The sequence below is a fragment of the Globicephala melas genome, chromosome 11, assembly GCF_963455315.2.
Source record: "Globicephala melas chromosome 11, mGloMel1.2, whole genome shotgun sequence".
Classification (NCBI taxonomy): Eukaryota; Metazoa; Chordata; class Mammalia; order Artiodactyla; family Delphinidae; genus Globicephala; species Globicephala melas.
The window spans coordinates 81,319,426-81,338,524 of record NC_083324.2 but is presented as its reverse complement, the minus strand read 5'-3'; the positions used below and the strand labels follow the sequence as shown (position 1 = coordinate 81,338,524).

At 41.3% G+C, this 19,099-nt stretch overlaps 1 protein-coding gene across 5 annotated transcripts; it reads left to right on the top strand.

The window, feature by feature from the left end:
• Window positions 1-3,205: 3,205 nt before the first annotated feature.
• ZNF391 (zinc finger protein 391) lies at window positions 3,206-16,919 on the top strand. Of its 5 annotated transcripts, none has more exons than XM_060308206.2 (3): window positions 3,206-3,298; window positions 9,625-9,733; window positions 10,514-13,723. In XM_060308206.2, exon 3 carries the CDS (start codon window positions 10,592-10,594, stop codon window positions 11,666-11,668), a length of 1,077 nt encoding a protein of 358 aa, XP_060164189.1. In that variant the 5' UTR covers window positions 3,206-3,298; window positions 9,625-9,733; window positions 10,514-10,591; the 3' UTR covers window positions 11,669-13,723. The 5 variants fall into 5 exon arrangements, 4 of the variants coding, with proteins under 4 accessions (XP_060164189.1, XP_030705582.1, XP_060164187.1 ...); XR_004037830.2 differs by lacking the exons at window positions 3,206-3,298; window positions 10,514-13,723 and adding exons at window positions 3,379-3,434; window positions 16,748-16,919 and having other exon boundaries at window positions 9,622-9,733; XM_030849722.3 differs by lacking the exon at window positions 3,206-3,298 and adding an exon at window positions 3,379-3,434 and having other exon boundaries at window positions 9,622-9,733.
• Window positions 16,920-19,099: the final 2,180 nt, after the last annotated feature.

The following is a 19,099-nucleotide window of genomic DNA, read 5'->3' as shown; positions in this document are numbered from 1 at the left end:
CATCCCTTGTAGCTGATTGAAGAACGCTTTATTTTTTTAACGTCTTTATTGGCGTATAATTGCTTTACAATGGTGTGTTAGTTTCTGCTTTATAAGAAAGTGAATCAGCTATACATATACATATATCCCCATATCTCCTCCCTCTTGAATCTCCCTCCCACCCTCCCTATCCCACCCCTCTAGGTGATCACAAAGCACTGAGCTGATCTCCCTGTGTTATGTGGCTGCTTCCCACTAGCTATCTATTTTACATTTGGTAGTATATATAAGTCCATGTCACTCTCTCACTTTGTCCCAGCTTACCCTTCCCCCTCCCCATGTCCTCAAGTCCATTCTCTACGTCTGCGTCTTTATTCCTGTCCTGCCCCTACGTTCTTCATAACCTTTTTTTTTTTTAGATTCCATATATATATATGTTAGCATACGGTATTTGTTTTTCTCTTTCTGACTTACTTCACTCTGTATGACAGACTCTAGGTGCATCCACCTCACTACAAATAACTCAATTTTGTTTCTTTTTATGGCTGAGTAATATTCCATTGTATATATGTGCCACATCTTCTTTATCCATTCATCTGTCGATGGACACTTAGGTTGCTTCCATGTCCTGGCTATTGTAAATTGTGCTGCAATGAGCATTGTGGTACATGACGCTTTTTGAATTACGGCTTTCTCAGGGTGTATGCCCAGTAGTGGGATTGCTGGGTCGTATGGTAGGAAGAATGCTTTATTTTATTAAATTCATTTTAAGAAGTTTCTTTCACATGAAGCAACAGATATACAAATTGGGAAAATCGTAAAGGTAAGTTTGGTAGAAGCTCATAAAAGTCCCATTTCAAAATTCACAGCAATTGTTTACAAATGAATTTTAAATTTCTCTGCAGTACAAAAATTGTAAAGACACGAAGTCCAAGAAGTCACATAGAAAGGTGTAAGTTAAGTATGCTCAGCATTTCTTCTGTTTTTAAGATTAAAATTTTTTTCTTGTCCCTCTTCTTCCAACCAATTTCTCTCCTTATATTGCTTAAACTCCTTATATTCAGGAGACCCTTTCCCCCTTAAAGAACACAAGATTTAATTCTAGCCTTGTATCTGTCTGTGTCATTTCACTCTTCATTCCATGATTTGTGAAAGGAAATGACAGTTATGTCATGGAAGAGGGATGAGTAGGAATGTCCAGGAATCAGTCCCTCCATAGAAACAACTATTGAGCTCACAGGACTGTATGAAGCAACTCTTTTGGAAATCTGGGGTCTAGTCAAACACTTGCAGAGTCCAGAAGACAGACTGATGAAGAGATTGATAAATTTTGGTGAATCTCACTGTTTCATGCAATGGCTACCATCCCCCATCTCCTAGCACTGTGGCAGGCAGCCAGTGGGAACTATGGGCCTTGCTCCTGGTGTAGCTTTCTGGTGCTGTGGTAGGCAATAAAGACCTTGCAGTCTAAACATTGGGGTTTAATGTTTTGATTGCTTATCACTGCTTTTGATTGCTGAGGAGCCAGTACAGAGTCCAGCCATAGTTTTAACTCCAAAGAGCTGAAATGGCTTCCCAACCCCTAGGGGATTTTAAAAAACAGTGCTTCACCCCATAAGCTTTGGTGTTTTGTGCTTTTGTTTTCATTCTTCTCAAGTTATTTTCTAATTTCCTTTGTGATTTCTTTTATGTTCTTTTTTGTTTAAGTCTATGTTATTTAATTTCCACACAGTTATGAATTTTCTAATTTTCCTTCTGTTATTGATTTCTAGTTTCATTCCATTTTGATCAGAAAATATTCTTTGTATGATATTAATCTTTTAAAAATTATTAATGCTTTTATTGTGGTTTAACATATGCTCTATCCTGGAGAATGTGTCATGTTCACTTGAGAAGAATGTGTGTTCTGCTGTTGTTGGGTGAAATGTTCTATATGTATATTTTGTTAGGTCTAACTGGTTTATATTGTTGCTCAAATCCTCTATTTTTTTAAACTAATCTGGTTGCTCTATTCATTAAAGAATTCCATCTGCAATAGCATCAAAAATAATAAAATACCTAAGAAGAAATTTAGCCAAGGAGGAAAAAGATTTGTACTTCAAAAAGTACAAAACATTGCTGAAAGAAATTAAAGAAGACCTAAGTAAATGGAAAGACATACCATGTTTATGAATTGAAAGACAATATTAAGATGGCAATACTACTCAAAGCAGATTTGATGTACTCCCTGTCAAAATACCAACCATGTTTTTTACAGAAATAGAAAAACCCATCCTAAAATTCATATGGAATCTCAAGGGACCCTCAAAACCAAACCAAATTTTGAAAAGGAACAAGTTGGAAGATTCATACTTCCTAATTTCAAAACTTACCACAAAGCTACACAGTGGTAATCTCAACAGTGTGGTGCCGGAATAGGGATATATGTCTAGACCAATGGAATAGTAAAGAAAGCCCAGAAAAAACAAATTCCACATATATATCAACTGATTTTCAACCAGTGCTAAGACTACATAATTGGGAAGTAACAGTCTTTTCCAACAAATGGTACTGGGAAAACTGGATATCCACATGCAAAATAATGAAGTTGTACCCTTACTTTACACCAAATACAAAAAAATAATTCAAAGATCTAAATTTAAGAGTAAAACTATAAAACTCTTAGGATAAAACATAGGTAAAAATCTTCATGACCAGAATAGGATCCTGATTTTATTTACCTTTACTTCTCTTGATGGAATTTGGGAAGTGTCCTGCATTTAATTGCATCTAAGCATCTAGACTGTGCAAAAAAGCCTGTTTCCCCAGAGATGGTCTGAGGACCACCTGCATAAGAATTACCTGGGATGCCCCCTGAAAATGCAGTGTTTCTGGGACTTTCCTCTGACCAACGAGTGCGAAGCCTGGGAATCTGCATTTTAACCAGCTCTGCGGGTATGCTGTTTAAAACTAAACCACTGGTTTGGACTATACTGCATAGAATGTATTAAGATCTTCAGGACCTTTCTAGGGTCTCCAGCATCAACTTTCTCAGGCCTCTAGCATCAACTTCTCAATCTCGGCGTCACACACACCAGGGAAAGTGCTTTGCAAAAATCTCCGGGAAACAACCTGGCGGTCCCGGACTCTGCAGCGCAGGCGCAGAGCCACGGCCTCTGGTGTGCTGCCCATTCTCCTCATCGTCTCTGTTCTCTAACAGATCATCTGCTCCAGGAGAATTAGGTCACGGCCGTTGATCAGGCAATGACTGGCCCCACATACTGACAAGGACACGACCAAGGGTCTGAGTGGAAGAGTGTCTGTGACCTCGGGAACCTTGGTGAGCGCGGGAGCAGTGGGTCGACGCAAGGGTTTCCCGTTAATCCTTCCGGCTTCCTCAAGCCCCGCGTACTAAGGTTCCGTCTAAGCGTGGGTCCGGCCCAGGGTGTGTCCCGGCGTTCGCCCCGAGGCGGCCGGTGAGTGGGGCACGTAGGGCTCCGGGTCCCGGGGCCTGGACGGGTGGGCCTGGAGGCTCTAGGAATTGGTCGTGCGGAAACACTCAACTCTCTCGGGCGGGGAGACCGGCGAGAGGTCCAAGGGTGGTCTGGCCTCAGATCCGGCCGAGAGGTGCCTCCGCGGCTGGGACGCGGCACGGTGTCTCTGCGCGGCGCCCAGCGCTCGCCTTGCGGGTGGGCACAACCTAGTTCCTCAGCTGCAGTGACAGCAGGTGGTGTTCTCCGGTGAACCCCTGGGAGATGGAAAAGCTAGGAGTTTCATTCCGCTCCGCTCTAGCTGGGCGAGGAAGGGCTTCTGTACTCGGGGTGTTTCCCAGATGCTTACCGTGTACCAGGCACTGTTCTAAGAGTTTTTACCTGCGTCAACTCATTTAATCCTCGCGTTAACCCCATGAGATGTACGATTATTATCCTCATGTTACAGATTTTAAAATTGAGGCACACAGAGATGAAGTACCTTACTTAAAGTTACAGAGCTTGAGAGTAGTAGTATTTATCTTATGGTTCTGATGATGACGGTTGTACTTCAGTATAGTAGATGTTGTTAGGGGTATTGACAAATGCTGTATATCAAATTCTCTGAATTTGTTGTGACTTTGAACCAATCTTCAAGGACACTGTTGTCTGAAGACCATCTTTTGGTAGGCCTGGAGACTTGACTGTCTCTGTTTTAGAGTTGAACAGAGGCTGCCTAGGCCCTCCTGCTGACTCTTGTGTATTCACAAAGGCTCCAGGAAGTAGTCAGCCCGATACCAGAAAGCAAAGCACCAGAAGAAGAGCTATTTCAGAACCTTCAGAACCTGCTTCCTTCTGAATGAGATAATTTCTTAATATTCAAGGGAGTATATACAAGGGAAAATTATTCCAAGATCAGCAATTGATTATAAGAGAAAGTGGCATGGTCAAAAGAATTTCAGATGGTTAGGGTAACAGGAGGGGGTCAGGGCTGTGTGGGCTGGAAAGTTAGTCATATAAAGAGGAGAATGGGTTTTGCTGGTGCTGCAGCACTTTGTGACCACTGTACTTTCGAGAATAATGATTTGGTAAGGTTACAATATCTATAGACCAGTAAGGTGATCCAGATAAAACTAAAGTATGAGGAAGAAAGGAGAAAAAGAGAAAAGGAGAGGCAACATTCCACATCACGGTGGAGGAACCCCTTGTATGAAACCTGGATAAGGGTATTGTCCTAACCTTGTGGAGACAGAGACCTCCTAGCCTCTCTGAAATATATCTGGGGGCTCCTCCTGAGAACTTTGTCATATCCACCAGCTCTGCCTTCCCCATTTCATGTGCATCCTCCAAAGCCAGGAAAAAGAATGCATCTGTCTACACTCTAGAACAGCAGCACAAATCCTCTGAGAGCATCTTTCCCTAAATGTATACTATCACAATTTAAAAACTAATTCATTTGAGGTAAGCACAGCAGTAATATCTCCTTATGTCATAGATGATATTCTTTATAGTAAGCTTTGCCATTTATAACGTGTAGCATTCATAGAAGCTTTGTGAGAAAAGACAAGCGAGTACTAGTAATGCCATTTTATAGTGTGGGTCCAGCCTTTCAAAAAGGTGAGTGGCTTGCCCAGAGATGCACAGCCCTGTGGTGGAGCAGTATCATCCACCTTCTGTTTTGACTCTCAGGAAGAAGTAAGGGACTATTGCCTACTCCCTTTGAACTCACATCCCATGTGAGGAAATCGATAAGCAGACTGGATTATATGCCTCGGAACACCTAGAGAGTTTAGAGAGAGTTTGGACTCAGCCCAGACCAATTCCCTTTACCTTTTCTCATTAAAGAACTAGGGACTTAAACCCAGACATAAATGGCTACTGTCATTTTCTTTGTGTCTGGGAGGAGGTGGGGTTACTTTGGGAAATTTGTTTTACCTCTTAATACCTAGGGTTGCATTCACCTGGCCCAGTGTGGACATTACTAGACCAGTGACTCTGGATTCCTTAGGATAAGACCTGTTATCCCCAGATTTTTTTTTTTTTTTTTTGCGGTATGTGGGCCTCTCACTGTTGTGGCCTCTCCCGTTGCAGAACACAGGCTCCAGATGCGCAGGCTCAACGGCCATGGCTCACGGGCCTAGCCGCTCCGCGGCATGTGGGATCTTCCCGGACTGGGGCACGAACCCGTGTCCCCTGCATCGGCAGGCGGACTCTCAACCACTGCACCACCAGGGAAGCCCGTGTTATCCCCCAGGTTTGCCCTTGACCAGAAAGAAAACGAAGAGGAGGTGGAAGAGGGAAAGGCAACTTTCTATCTCACTATAAGATCGTATACCATGTATGTTAAGGATTCTTCCTTCTTTTCTGGAAGTTTGTGCCATCTCGCCAAATGGAGACACATGTATTTCTCTTTTCAGAGAATGTCCCTTCTTAGGTGAGTGTGGCAAATTTTGCCCAGTATGGGATTAGTCCCTGGTTGCCTGCTGACTGCTTTTGATGTCTTCCTCAGCACCCCCTTGCTCTATTTCAGCATTAGGCAATTGGCCTCTTTCTCAAACAGTTTCCTCTGAAACATGGACCTTAGGCTCTCACATGTCTCTGGGGATTTGAAAAAGAGTCTGTTCGTTCTAGTCTTATCCCCTTAGTCTAGGCAGATGGGTCTGTGCCTCAGAGTTTGGAATCTAAAATTAAATTCCAGGAATCAGACAGCTCTGGACTAATCAAGTCCAACATCTTCCTTTTACAGATGAGGATACATAAAACCAGACTGGTTATTTTTCCTTGGTTTTTATTTAGCTACCAACAGAGCTATGATCAAAATCCAGATTACTTGGTAAATGTAATACCAAGTAATTATTTATACCACGGGGCCTCTGTCTGGTGTTTCACTGATTTATGCCAAGGATACCACTTGCTTTGTGGTGGCACTTTAGTGGAAGCCAGGAAATTTAATCCTTAGTTTACCCAGATAGGGCGTTTAGTGTAGTTGGGACTTATTGCAGCCTCTCAGTAGTCATCTCTCAGAGGTAGTCACTCTTGTGTCAAGGTCATGCTGGTGTCCTGGGATCAGTGGTTTAGTTTCTTGGCCCTTTAGAGGCCATATGAATGGAAAGCATGACTCAAGTGTTTTTTCCCTGCTTGTTGAGAAGCAGTAAGTATGATGTAGTGTAGTGAGTTTGAGTCCAGGATTTATCACTTGGCCTTGGGCCAAATTACTTATCCTTTCTGTACCTCAAATTCTTCATTTGTATTGTGGAAATAATAATAGTAACCCTCTCATTGTTGTGAGACAAAAATGAGTCCGTATTCATAAAATGCTTAGAATAGGCAGACCCAAGAGAAAAGACCAAAAACGGGCCTTTCCAGAGGCTGCACCTCCAACTCACGTTCCTTTCACAGTTGGGTTCTTTTTTTTTTTAATGTAGAAACTTTCCCCAATGTGGTTTCTGTGTGTCTGTCATAGGTGTCACATATACAAACACATAATGCATAATACAGTTACACATGTCATGAGCTTATTTGAAATGCAAAAACAACTACATCTTGGGACTCTTGTACTGCACACTATATACACATTAAATTATAATTATCTTATATCAAATTGGTATATTTTACCAATCATCAAGGTATTAATAAGCATGAGAGTAAACCCTCAACTTCAAATTGGCTCTCTCCTTTGAACTCTGTCCTAGTTCTCTCTGTTCAGGAGATCCTGCCTACTTTTAGATGTCCTATGTTTTAATGGTTCTAGTGAGTCAGTTTATAAAGATCTTCACATTTCAGATCTTCCTGGTTTCCCTTTGTCTCCAAAAACCTGAACAAAATCTCTTCTCAACAATATCTCTTCTCCAAGATGGAATGTAATATGTAATAATGTAATAATATTCCACTATGTACAAAATTCCCACTGCTCCTATGTCACCTTTATGGCAGTCTGGGTGTTCTCAGATCTTCAAGGACTTCTGTTGGGGACAAGGACTTTTGCTTTAAGGCTTTAGAGGCTTTGCAATTTACCGCCTGAGACAGTCACTATTTATCTATTGTGTAACTGTTAATACTTTAGTTCTATTGCACTAGAGAAGTAATTTTCTACCTTTCAAACCTACCATCCCCTTTACTATCTTGAAATAAAATTTATAGATAATATTAACTACCTATAGATATAATTTCCAGAATATCACTACGTTACCTTAACTGTAATATAAAGGAGAAAGAAAAGGAAAGTAATTTATAATAGAATAATAGTTTTTCAGCATGTAAATGATTGGATGAAATAGACACTTGTACCTATTCATAGAATCATGTGAATACAACAGCTACAAATGCAGATGGATATGTGAATGTCGTATTTGTGAATCTAATATCATGAGTGGCTTGATTTTCCTAAAATGGCAAACAATTCCGAATATCATTCAAAGAAAAAGAAGTATATTTCCTTGATTTTCCAATACATAGCAAAGTTGTGCAAAATACTCTGTATTTATTTGTAAAGTAGTTCCAGTCTCAGGTAACCATTAACAACAGGTAACAACTCTTTTGAAAGTCTGGCAGGATAAGGGACATTCTTTGTTTTACAGGAATCCCTGGCCCTCACTAAATTCTAATAGCCCCATTCAATCAACATGACAACCAAAACCAAAACCAAACCAAACCAAACTAAAAAAACCACACACACAAACCCTCACAAATTCCCAAAACTCTCCCTAGGAGGTGATATTGCTGCCTTGAGGATTACTGTAATAGAGGAGAGAAGTAACAGTGAACTGCCAACAGAATAATGATGGAGTAGCTTAAGGATCTGGGCTGCAAGAATGTAGGCCAGCCAACCTAAGCAGTAAGACAAATGCCTACTAAGGAATGTTAGCGCCAAAAAGTATGCAACTGGATTTTATTGCAAGGTTCTAAATAAATTAGAAATTCTGACTTCTCAGTCAACCTAGTGGTAGAGTTTTGCATTCCCTGCTTTCAGTTGAAAGGCATGTTCTTGGCAAAGCTGGACACAGACAGCATTGTCATGTTGCTCTTGAGGTTCTCCATGGATGGCTTCTTCGTGAAATCCTCCAGGATTCATTTCCACATTTGGGAGGTTCCCAGTCTCTGAGAAAGGCAAGACTTGTGAAACCAGATCAACTCTTAACCTAGTGGATCTTAAATTGTGCTGTGAGCAGAAACATTAGAGGAACTATTATACAATTTGTTGCCTACTGTCATGCCCAAGGGCTCTGAGTGAATTTACAAGAAAATGGGTTAAAGAAAAAACTTCAGTGGGGAAACATAGAGTCCAGAGAAGGGCTGGAAGAGTAGGCACAGATTCCCATATCCTCCCCATTTTACCAACAGAAAGGTTGCCAGAGCCAGGATGCTCTGCTATACACGAGTTTAGGTCAGTATTCTAGGAGAGGGCCTTGCTGCTCTTCCTTATTATAAGGCAAGTGTTAGAACAACCTTGTGAGTGGGGAGATAAACAGACTGCTTGGTACAGTCTGAATGTGGGGTGCTAGCTTTTTAAAGGAATCGTCTGGGAAAGCTAGCTGCCTAATACCTGGAAACCTTGAGATCCTTGGGAAGTGTTGGCCCTTCCAGCAGAAGGAAGAAGTCACCTGTCCTAAGGGAAGCTGAGTTTATGTTTTAGACCCTCTGGCTGTGAGAAGAATGTTTGGTAGAAAGGCTGGTCCCAGTGAACACATTTTTCAGGCAACCTAGAGAGTGTTTCTAAGGTTCATTTTGGACAATTCAACTTGTCGAGTCATATGAACTTAATAAATGCAAATGCCTGGGCCTCATTGTACTTAACTAGGTCTGAAGTAATGCCCAGTATCTAGAGTAACAAGTTCCATAAGTGATTCTGATGGGTATGTGTATAACCTTTCTTTTGGAACCAGTTTTAGCCCAGAACTTTCAGATACCCATTTTCTCCAGCCCCTCCTGCCACAGCCTCTAAAAATGCACACTATGGTTTTTGTTTGTTTGGAGTTTTTTTTTTTTGGCCGTACCGTGTAGCTTGTGGCATCTTAGTTCCCCGACCAGGGATTGAACCTAGGCCCTTGGCAGTGAAAGCGCGGAGTCCTAACCACTGGACCGCCAGGGAATTCCCACACACTATCTTTTCTATAGATCAAAGCATTAATGTTGAGCTCTCAATAGCCCTGTGTCTCCAGCACCAATAGCCTTGTGTTAAATCATTTACAATCAGCAGGGATCCCAGCATGTGAATTGGACATGATCACCCAGTTGGAGAAAGAACAACTGTAGACACTGGATCTTCAGGGAGCTGAAGAGGGGAGTGACCAAAAATATCTGTCTAGGTGAGTAGTATCATGAAAAGGCCACTAACTTGAAATTTCGGAGACGTGAGTTCTAGTCTAAGCTCTTGCAATTTGCTGGGTGACTTAAGTTACTCTGTTTTCTATCTATCAAATAAGCAAGTTGGCCTTGATGAACTCTAAGTTAAGATCTGTTATGATGAGCTCTGTTAATCCTCTGAAGTCTGTGGTTGTAGACTTGTTTAGAAGAGTACCTAAACTAGCTGGAAGAAGGGTTGGGTGATCAAAGGGAGATCAAATGGGGATAGCAGGGTAATAGTTAGCATTTCTGAAATTCTGTTTTCTCTCTTTGCCAAGAAAATGGTTGCATACAAGCTTGATAGAGTCTTCCTCACTTTTTGCATTTTGGCAGGGTGGTGGTGGTTATGTTTTCTACATTTGAGAGTCTTTACTTTTCTCATCCCTTTCCTGTCTCTCATTTACCATAACTAATTGGCTACAATAGCTAATAGCTCATTTTACTTTCTAATCCCCTGTTCTCTGCTCATCAATTGGTATATCTGCTCATGTCCATTTTGGGGGCTCAGCATTTAACCAAGCCCCTACCTGTATTTCTTGATGTCTCTGTGCATCCACTGTGAAAACTCTGTTATCACTTCTGGCCTTGTTCACTTCTCTTTCATTGTCCCTTTTAAGTTTCTGCCCATATAAAGTTGCTAGTGTGCATGAATTGCAAATTAGTTGTCTTTTTTTCCTGTTGGTTTATTTTCCTTGCTCTCCACACTAGACACAGGTGACATTTGCACTTTAAATGTCTTTCAGATAGGGATATTTGAACTGAACCAAAGCATCAACACCAATCAGGCTATTTCTGAAGAACTAGAGTTTCCAGGGTCAGCAATGGAAAGTCTCCGAAGGAATACTGCCCAACGTCCTATGAATGAAGAAGCCTGTAAAAGTGAGGGCCAGTTATCAAGGCAGACAAAATGTCTTCCACAGAAGAAATCTTCTTTTGAGAAAACAGCAATCAGAAAAGTGTCAATGATCCTCAAGGAAATTTTCACTAGGGAGAGAGGCCCTGAATCCAGTGAATTTAGTCTAAGCTCAAAGCTTAATACACGGCAGAAAATTCCAAAGGGAGCTATGTCCCCCATATCTAGGAAAAACTCCAAAGATAATTCAGGCTTAATTAAACACCAAAAACTTTTTCCGCAAAGGAAACCTTGTAAATGCAATGAATGTGGTAAAGCCTTTAGTTACCAATCAGACCTTATTGTCCACAGTAGAATCCATGGTGGAGAAAAGCCTTTTGTATGCAATGAATGTGGTAAAACTTTTAGCCGAAGTACACACCTTATTGAACATCAAAGAACTCACACCGGAGAGAAACCTTATGAATGCAGTGAATGTGGAAAAGCTTTTAGCCGGAGTACACACCTTAGTCTACATCAGAGGATCCATACTGGAGAAAAACCATATGAATGTAGTGAATGTGGAAAAGCCTTTAGCCGAAGCACTAACCTTAGTCAGCATCAGCGAACTCATACTCAAGAAAAACCTTACAAATGTAATGAATGTGGGAAAGCCTTCAGTGACCATTCAACCATAATTCAGCATCAACGAATACACACTGGAGAGAATCCCTATGAATGCAGTGAATGTGGAAAAGCTTTCAGTTGGATCTCATCTCTTATTGAACATCAGAGAACACACACTGGGGAGAACCCCTATGAGTGCAGTGACTGTGGGAAGGTATTCAGTCGGAGTTCATCCCTTGTTGAACATGAGAGAATACACACTGGAGAAAAGCCCCACGAGTGTAGAGAGTGTGGAAAGGGTTTCAGTCGGAGCTCCTCCCTTATTATTCACCAGAGAACTCATACCGGAGAGAAGCCTTACAAGTGTAATAACTGTGGAAAAGCCTTCAGTCAGAGTTCGTCTCTCATCAGACATCAGCAACTTCACACTAAAGAGTAATATCTGTGCTTTCCTTAATGTTAGCACAAGAGCACACAGCATAACCTCCCACAGCTGAAAAGAAACATATATACTTGTTTGAATTTTCCTTCCTACTAGCTAACTCTAAGCCAGTTTCAAGCTAGCCTTCCTTCCTTTTTGCAAACTAAATGCTCAAATGAGTGATCAATCCAACAAGGGGATGAATTTTAAAACCTAACATTCACTCTAATATTCTGGAGGGCTCCAATCTTAGAATATACAGCTACCTAACACCTTGCAGTTCCTCACCTTATCTATTCCATGGAGCTTGGATCCCTGAACAACTAGTGAACCCTCTCTTTCCCAACCACATCAGCTCCTTCACTTAAAAGAGGAAATACCATGTGTGTGTATTTTCATGCTTGCTGGCTCCAGTGGCAGAAGAGAAGGAGCTGGCTTCAGATTAGGATAAAAAATTCCCACCAGTTTGGGGATAAAAAATTCAGTCTCGAATTATATGGACAAATTTTTCTCTTCCTTCCTCCCTTACCTTTTTTGCTATAGCATAGTTTCCTCAAAGTATAGCCCATAGTTCTAATGTGCCTAACTAATCCCAGTGTTATTTTATCTTATCCTTACCAAGAAGGTCCTAAAAATCTTAGTTCCTCCATTATCTTTTAAAAAATTGCTGTCCTATTTTAAAAACTTTTCTTTTGTTTACAGACTTCATGAAACATATACCATCTGGTTCTGACACTCACCAGCCTTGTTAAGTTGATCTGTCAAAGACAAACTCAGTGCCCTTTTCTCAGTCCTCTTCCTACTTGACATTTGCAGAATTGGTAATTTTGGCCACTCCTATGCCTTAAAACGTGAGCTTCTGGGATCCATGGTTCTGTGCTGATCCACACTTTTCCTACCTCCGAGCACTTCTCTGATTAACAATGATCAGCTCTGTGACTTGGGCAAGAGTTGGACCAGAATAATTTCATTTTATTGGCTTATAGTACTTCATGTTATTCAATTAGATTGTAAGCTTCTTGAAAACAGAAATCTTGTTTTAGATCCCTATAAAACATCACACAGTGCTGAGCAGTCACTAAATGTCCCCAAATTATTGCTTACTGATTCCTCTTTATCTATCCTGGGTAATCAGTCTGCTAGGATTTATTTGAAATGTCTTGATAGTTGATTTCTTTCTCTCTATTCCTACTGCTGCTGCCAAGTCCTCAGTAGTTTGGGCCTAGATTACCAGAGTAAACACATTGTTGCTGCTCTTGTCTCCCTGTCTTTATATAGCTGCCTGACTAAACTACCACTTGGTTCAGAAAGAATCCACAGTTTCCCATTGTCCCAAGGAAAAAGTTCAAAGTACTTTAACTTGAAGACCTTGCACAGTTGGATCTATTTACTTATTTTCCATTACTCCCCAGTACAACTGGGCAGCCCTGTCCTTTGTCTCTACGACACCCTTTCTCTTCACACTTGGCTCCGCTTCAAACTATTCCGTGGCACTCTTTTACATACCCTGCTTTCCTCCCTGTATCTCCAGAAATCTATCCATACTTTATAAAAGGCCCTGGTCAGGTCCTGCCTCCTCTGTGATAATTTCAGCACCACCACCCCCCTTAGAAGTCCTTTACAGTGATGGTTTTCCTTATTCTCCTGTATTACATACTTTCTTATTCTGTTCTCTGGTTCTGTCAGGTGCTTTTTTCCATGAACTTTTTTGAAGTTAGAAATTGTCTTAAATCTCTTAGAAGCCCCATCTAATACATAGTACAATGCAGGCCTGGATTGTAGTTTTAATCTAAATCAGGAGGGTTTAATTTAATAATGCAGTCACTTTACTCTTTGAATGGTGAGATTACCTCATAAATATTTTTGTCCTTTTTGTCCTACCTTGAATTATATACATTAAGCCTTGGGACTGACTCTCCTTCAGAGCTCCTGGGATGCTGGCCTCTTGGCTTTCCACTTCATGAGACTGTTTTAAGGAGTATGTGGGTTTATTCATATAAAGTGATGAAAACAGTGCCTGACATATAGTAAGTGTTCAATAAATGCTAATTGTTATGATTCTATTCCTTCATATCTGCCTGTAGTCTTTCATTTCATCCCTAAAGGGTCTGTAACTCCACAGAATGGAAAACTAGGATCACAGTCAAATAAGTAAGAAGATATTTCTTCTGCCATCACAGACAATTGTCATCTATTTTATTATAACTCTATTGTGTGTCAAAAATGACTCAAGGCGGCTTACAAGATATGATAAAATACAAAACTGAAAAAATACAAATCAGTATTAAAGAAGAAAATGCCTAGAAGATCAAGATCATGACAAATTATGGTATGCCAGATAGTTATTCAGGTATGAAAGTGAGATGGTCATTTGCTTACATTGTATTTGGAAGGGGAGAAAATGTCCATTCTTCAAGGAAAGCCTAATAGAGTTAAGATGAATTTCTCCACTGGCCTTCATGTAATTATACAATGTGCTTGATAACAAAAAATTAAAATTAAATTATGTGTTCTCTACAACACCTAGCATATAGTATGTTTTCCAATAAATAAATACTTAGTTCATAGTAGAAGTCTCAGAAAGGCAAATATAAAGATTCTTCTTGGGGTGGAGTGGGGTTAGAAGGAGGAGAGGGTAGAGATAATCAAGTAATTACTGGGTGCCAGAAGAAAAGCTCTTTTTGAGTCTCTTAACTTACCACATTATGGGATGAAGAAACTGAAATTTACACATGTTAAATAGCTTACCCGAGGATCAGGATTTGACCCCACTACTGGATCTCTTAAGCTGGGCCCTGGCAAGATCTGGGAAAGAAAGAACTGTGTAAGTAAAGGTATAGAGGTAGGAAAATGCTCTGTTTGTTCCAATAGATGAACTGGACTGTCTATGGCAGGGAGTTCAGTGAAATAAAAATAAGAAAGTTTATTTGGAATTGGATAACTAGACAGTGGCTGCCCTGGGTACTAGCTTGTGTGTGGATTTAATCATTTAGGCAATGAGGGAATTACAGGAGGTTTTTGATCATGGTAATAAAAATTTGGTTTCGGGGAGAAGATTAATTTGGTAGAGGAGACAAGGTGGTTTGGAAATGAGAGAGACAGCACGCAGAAACTAGGTGAGAAGCTGAAGTATTAGAATAGTGGTATTGTGGAACAGAGCAGTGGTCAGATGAGGAGACAGTATAAAGTAAGGATCCTATGAAACTGGTGACTAGATACGGGCAAGGAAGAAGAGAGACCAGCACTTCCTTAATTGCTGTTGTTAACTTTCCTGTAAGCTACCTAGGGTATGGAGGGAGGAATTTCTGATACACACTCAGCAGTTAGCCATGAATACAAAACATTAAAAAGCTGAACGCCTGATATGATTAACTTGCATCTTTAAAGTCGATTTGGAACCAAAAACTTTTGGGATTTCTGGTGGGGAAATCGGGTCAGAAGATAAGAGCGATCTGGAGTGGGGAGCTTTATTCTAAGGAGAAACAGAGGGTTTTCCAATGCAGCCAAAAGCACTGTGACTCGGCTCACACTGAACAATGTCTTCAAAATAATCTCCGTCCTTGCATGGAGCCCACATCTAGGCGCTCAGCGTGGGCCCTCTTCTGCGAGCCCTGCAGGTGGCTCCCGCGGAGGCCAGCTGCCGTCCCTGTCCTCGCACGTCCGGACGCCTAGGCCATTCCTCGGGAACCCGGGTAGGGAAGGAGGCGCGTGAGTGCGAAGACCACCGCGGGGGTAAGAGCCTCAGAGCTCTGCGCTTTGGCTGTGCTCCCGGAATTTTATGGTGACCGTTGTGTGCTCCAGTTCCCCTCATCAAGGCTGCGATGGCCACTCCTAGAACCACCGGATGGGGTCCCGCGACCACCCCAGACGCCATCTTCCCGCTTCCCCGGGGGCGCTCTGAAGCAAGATCGGCCAAAGAGCTGATCCTACATCTGAGAACTACAATTCCCAGAAACCTCGGAGACTCGCAGTCATCACAGCGCCCAGACTCCATTTCCCAGAAGTCTTAGGATCAATTCCCATCCTCACTGAAAACCTTATGTGACGTCATCGACTTTCTGCTGAAGATTCTAAAGGCTGGCGGGGTGGGCGGTGCCACGCAACGTGATGTGGCGATACCACTGGGCCTCGTTTCTGGATGGTCTTCTAGCCTGAATCTCTGTCACTTCTTTTTCTAAAAAATTGATAAATCAGAGTGAAGCTTCCACCCTTTTCCGTTAGATTTTATTCATTTACCATGTGTTTTCCGTGCCTACTATGTATTAATCCGCTTTTCTGATTTGTGGACTGTGAGATTGAAGATGAGTCACTTTCTTCGCTAAATATTAATTCAGCTCCGTTAAAGAGGCCACGATCCTTCCTCAACATTCTCCCTGCCGCCCAACCCCTCACCCTGACACACACACACACACACAGGCACACACGCTGAAAAGCATAAAGGGATGAAAAGCAAAAAATAAACACTGGTCCCATCACTCAGATAATCCCTGGACATATCAGTAAATGTTCTTTCAGACTTTTTTTCTTCTTATATCTGTGTATCTGCATATGCTAGATATGGAGATGGATTGTGTGTACACGTTTATACATAACAAAAAGTTATAGTTTATACGTAACAAAGGATTTACTATATACATTCATCTTGAACTTTCCCCATGTTAATATTTTCCAAAATAATTTTTAATGGTACTGTCAAAGAACTAATCCTGTCCCTGTATAAGCATTTCTTTTCAGGCTTCCTAAACACCAGTGATTTTATTTAGAACCCCTAACAAATGCTTCAGTCTGCTGTTGTCAAAACAACTTTAAAAATTACTGTTAATTTTATTAGTTGTGATAATGATATTATGGTTATGTTTAAAAGGAAGAAAAAGTCCTACTGGCTAAAAGTACATACTGACGAGACAAATGATGTCTGGGTCTAACTTTAAAATATTCTAGGAATAAATAAAAGGGGAGTCAGGGAGGGATTGCTAAACAAGACTGGCAAATGTTGATTATTGTTTAATCTGGGTGAAGAATACACTGAAGTTCACTTTTCTATTTTGTGTCTATTTGAAATTTTCTGTAATAATTTTTTTTTTTAATGTATACCAGCATTCCTCTTGGAGCAGTGTGGCCAGCTAATTCCTTCCAACCTCATGTTCAAGTCATCATTTGACCACTGCCCAAATGAAGAATTTTCACTTCCATTGTCATCTCTGTGATGCTGACTGATTCCTTTTCCTGGGACCCATCTTCTGACTACTTTTTTCACAGTACATCTGAAACTAAAATAAGTCTCAACTCTTTACAGAACACTCCTTTTACCTTCATGATCTCCTGCATCTTAGTCTCCTCCTGATCTCCTATGTGCATGACTTTGGCATCTGGCTTATAGTTTTCTGCTGTATTTCACGTCTCATTTCATTCTGAGTGACATCATGACAGAGTAACTGCTCAGTAAACATTTGTTGAATCAATTAATGTCCACGTGGATGAATCATCCAGCAAACATTCTGCCTTTTATCTGGAACCCTGGGGTCTTGGCAGGCAGGAATCCCCGCGCTTGTGGGTAATGCAGCATCTGCTGCCCGTGCTTTTCCTCTCCCACCGGTGAATCTTATCCTTCCCTTTTTAATTCCTGTTCCAGAAGTCCTCCTCCGCCTCTGCTTTTACAAGGTGCCTGCCATCTGCTCCCCACGCACAACCTTCTGTCCTTCACACTTTCCACGCCCACCACTTAGCTTCTATCCATCCCAACATTGTCAGAGACACCATTTCTTTCTGCCTCCTTTAGAACTTTGCTCTCACACTCTTTCCACTTTTCAATCTCTCCTTTTCTAGTGACTCATTTCATTATTACTTTAAACAAGTCTAGTATGTCTCTCCTATTTAAAAACATCCTCATTAAATTCACATACTGCTTTAGCCACCAAGCTAATTCTCCCCTAGAACTTCCAGAAGGAGTGTGAACCAGCCAATACCTTGAGTTTGGCCTAGTGAAACTGATTTCAAACTTCTGGACTCCAGAACTGTGAAAAGAAGTCTGTTGTTTTAAGGCACCAAGTTTGTGGTAATTCATTATAGCAGCCATAGGAAATGAATACATTCTTCTTTTGCTCTTGCTCTTTCAGGCTCAGGGGTGGTAATGTTTTCCTGCAATTGTTAGACGCTAGTGTTCCACTGTCCTTTGCTGGTTCCCTCTTGGCTAAATTTTCTTCAATTAAACTGCTTGAGTATGGCCCTTAGTTTCTGCCTGGGACTCTGCCTAGAGGTGAAGAAAAATATGGACCAAATAAAAAGTGGCCCCTGAAAATACTGTCCTTCACCCATAGACCCACTCCTTGTTTCCTGGTCTTCTTGGGCAATGCTGGGCCATTAGCCTCCCAGAACTGTGGTTCCAGATTTCTCCTGGCCCCAAAGTAATCTGCTCAGAACTACATTGCTCAGAGGCCTCAGTAATGATACATATTTTGGACCTGGACCTTGAGCCTTCATGCTTTCTCAGTAGTCCAAGATCGAGATGAATGCCCCTGTGCAAGGGTGAGTTCATCCATGGCCCAGGCACCTGTCTGAGCCCATCTGAGGCAGAGGTGTGTCCAAGACAGGGTCTAGAATACAGGTTCCATCACACTGTGAGGTCATTCATATCAGTCCCCCTTTCCCTCCCCTCTCCACACCATCCTCTTGAGATGTAAACAAATCCAGAGAGAGGTAAACTCCTTTGACTTTCCTCTTGTCATATTGTTAGGGGAACCACTGACCGAAACAGCTCGTGCTGGCCAGGCCCTATAGTAACCACTTGCATCAGTTATCTTAAAACAGGAGGTCCTGGTAAGGAACTCGGAACTAACAAGCAACCTCCAGATAGTGATCACACATTCTCGGTGCTCTGCATTTGATCTGACGGTATCTATGAATAGATCAAATGAATGGAACAAAGTAGGATCTTCCATGGTTAATGACAAATTCCCAAATAAATTCTGTTCCCTCATATAGGAATCATAGTGGCAAAAGGACAAGAGTCTTTTTGTCCTTTTCAGGCAGACTCTGGTGTTCTCTATTTTGGGATCTCCTTTGAAACAGGAGGACCCTTCAGCTGGATACACAAACTTCTTTTCCTTATACTGTGGGAGTGGCTCAGATTCCAACCAAAGCATATCCTATAACCTGAGATCCATTCCTCTCTGCTAGTGTCCACCTCTCTGCTATGGGATCAATAAAATTCCTACATAATGGAAGCCTTGAGAAATTAAAAAATACCAAGATGACATTTCTTCATAGATATTTCAAAACTACGACAGAAAAAAGTCCTGAGATTTAAATGGCTACTTTATCCCTGAACTCTGTTCTTCACTGTCTGGCATCTTCTTTAAGGAGGTGACAAAATTCTGATGCAGGTCACTGGCATTTATATAAGCAAAAATGACTGAATTTTTTTTTCACTTGAAGAAAGCTGCAGCACGC

What these genes read in the sequence shown, in the direction of transcription:
- ZNF391 (XM_060308206.2), top strand. Translation starts at nt 10,592, where the DNA reads ATGGAAAGTCTCCGAAGGAATACTGCCCAACGTCCTATGAATGAAGAA.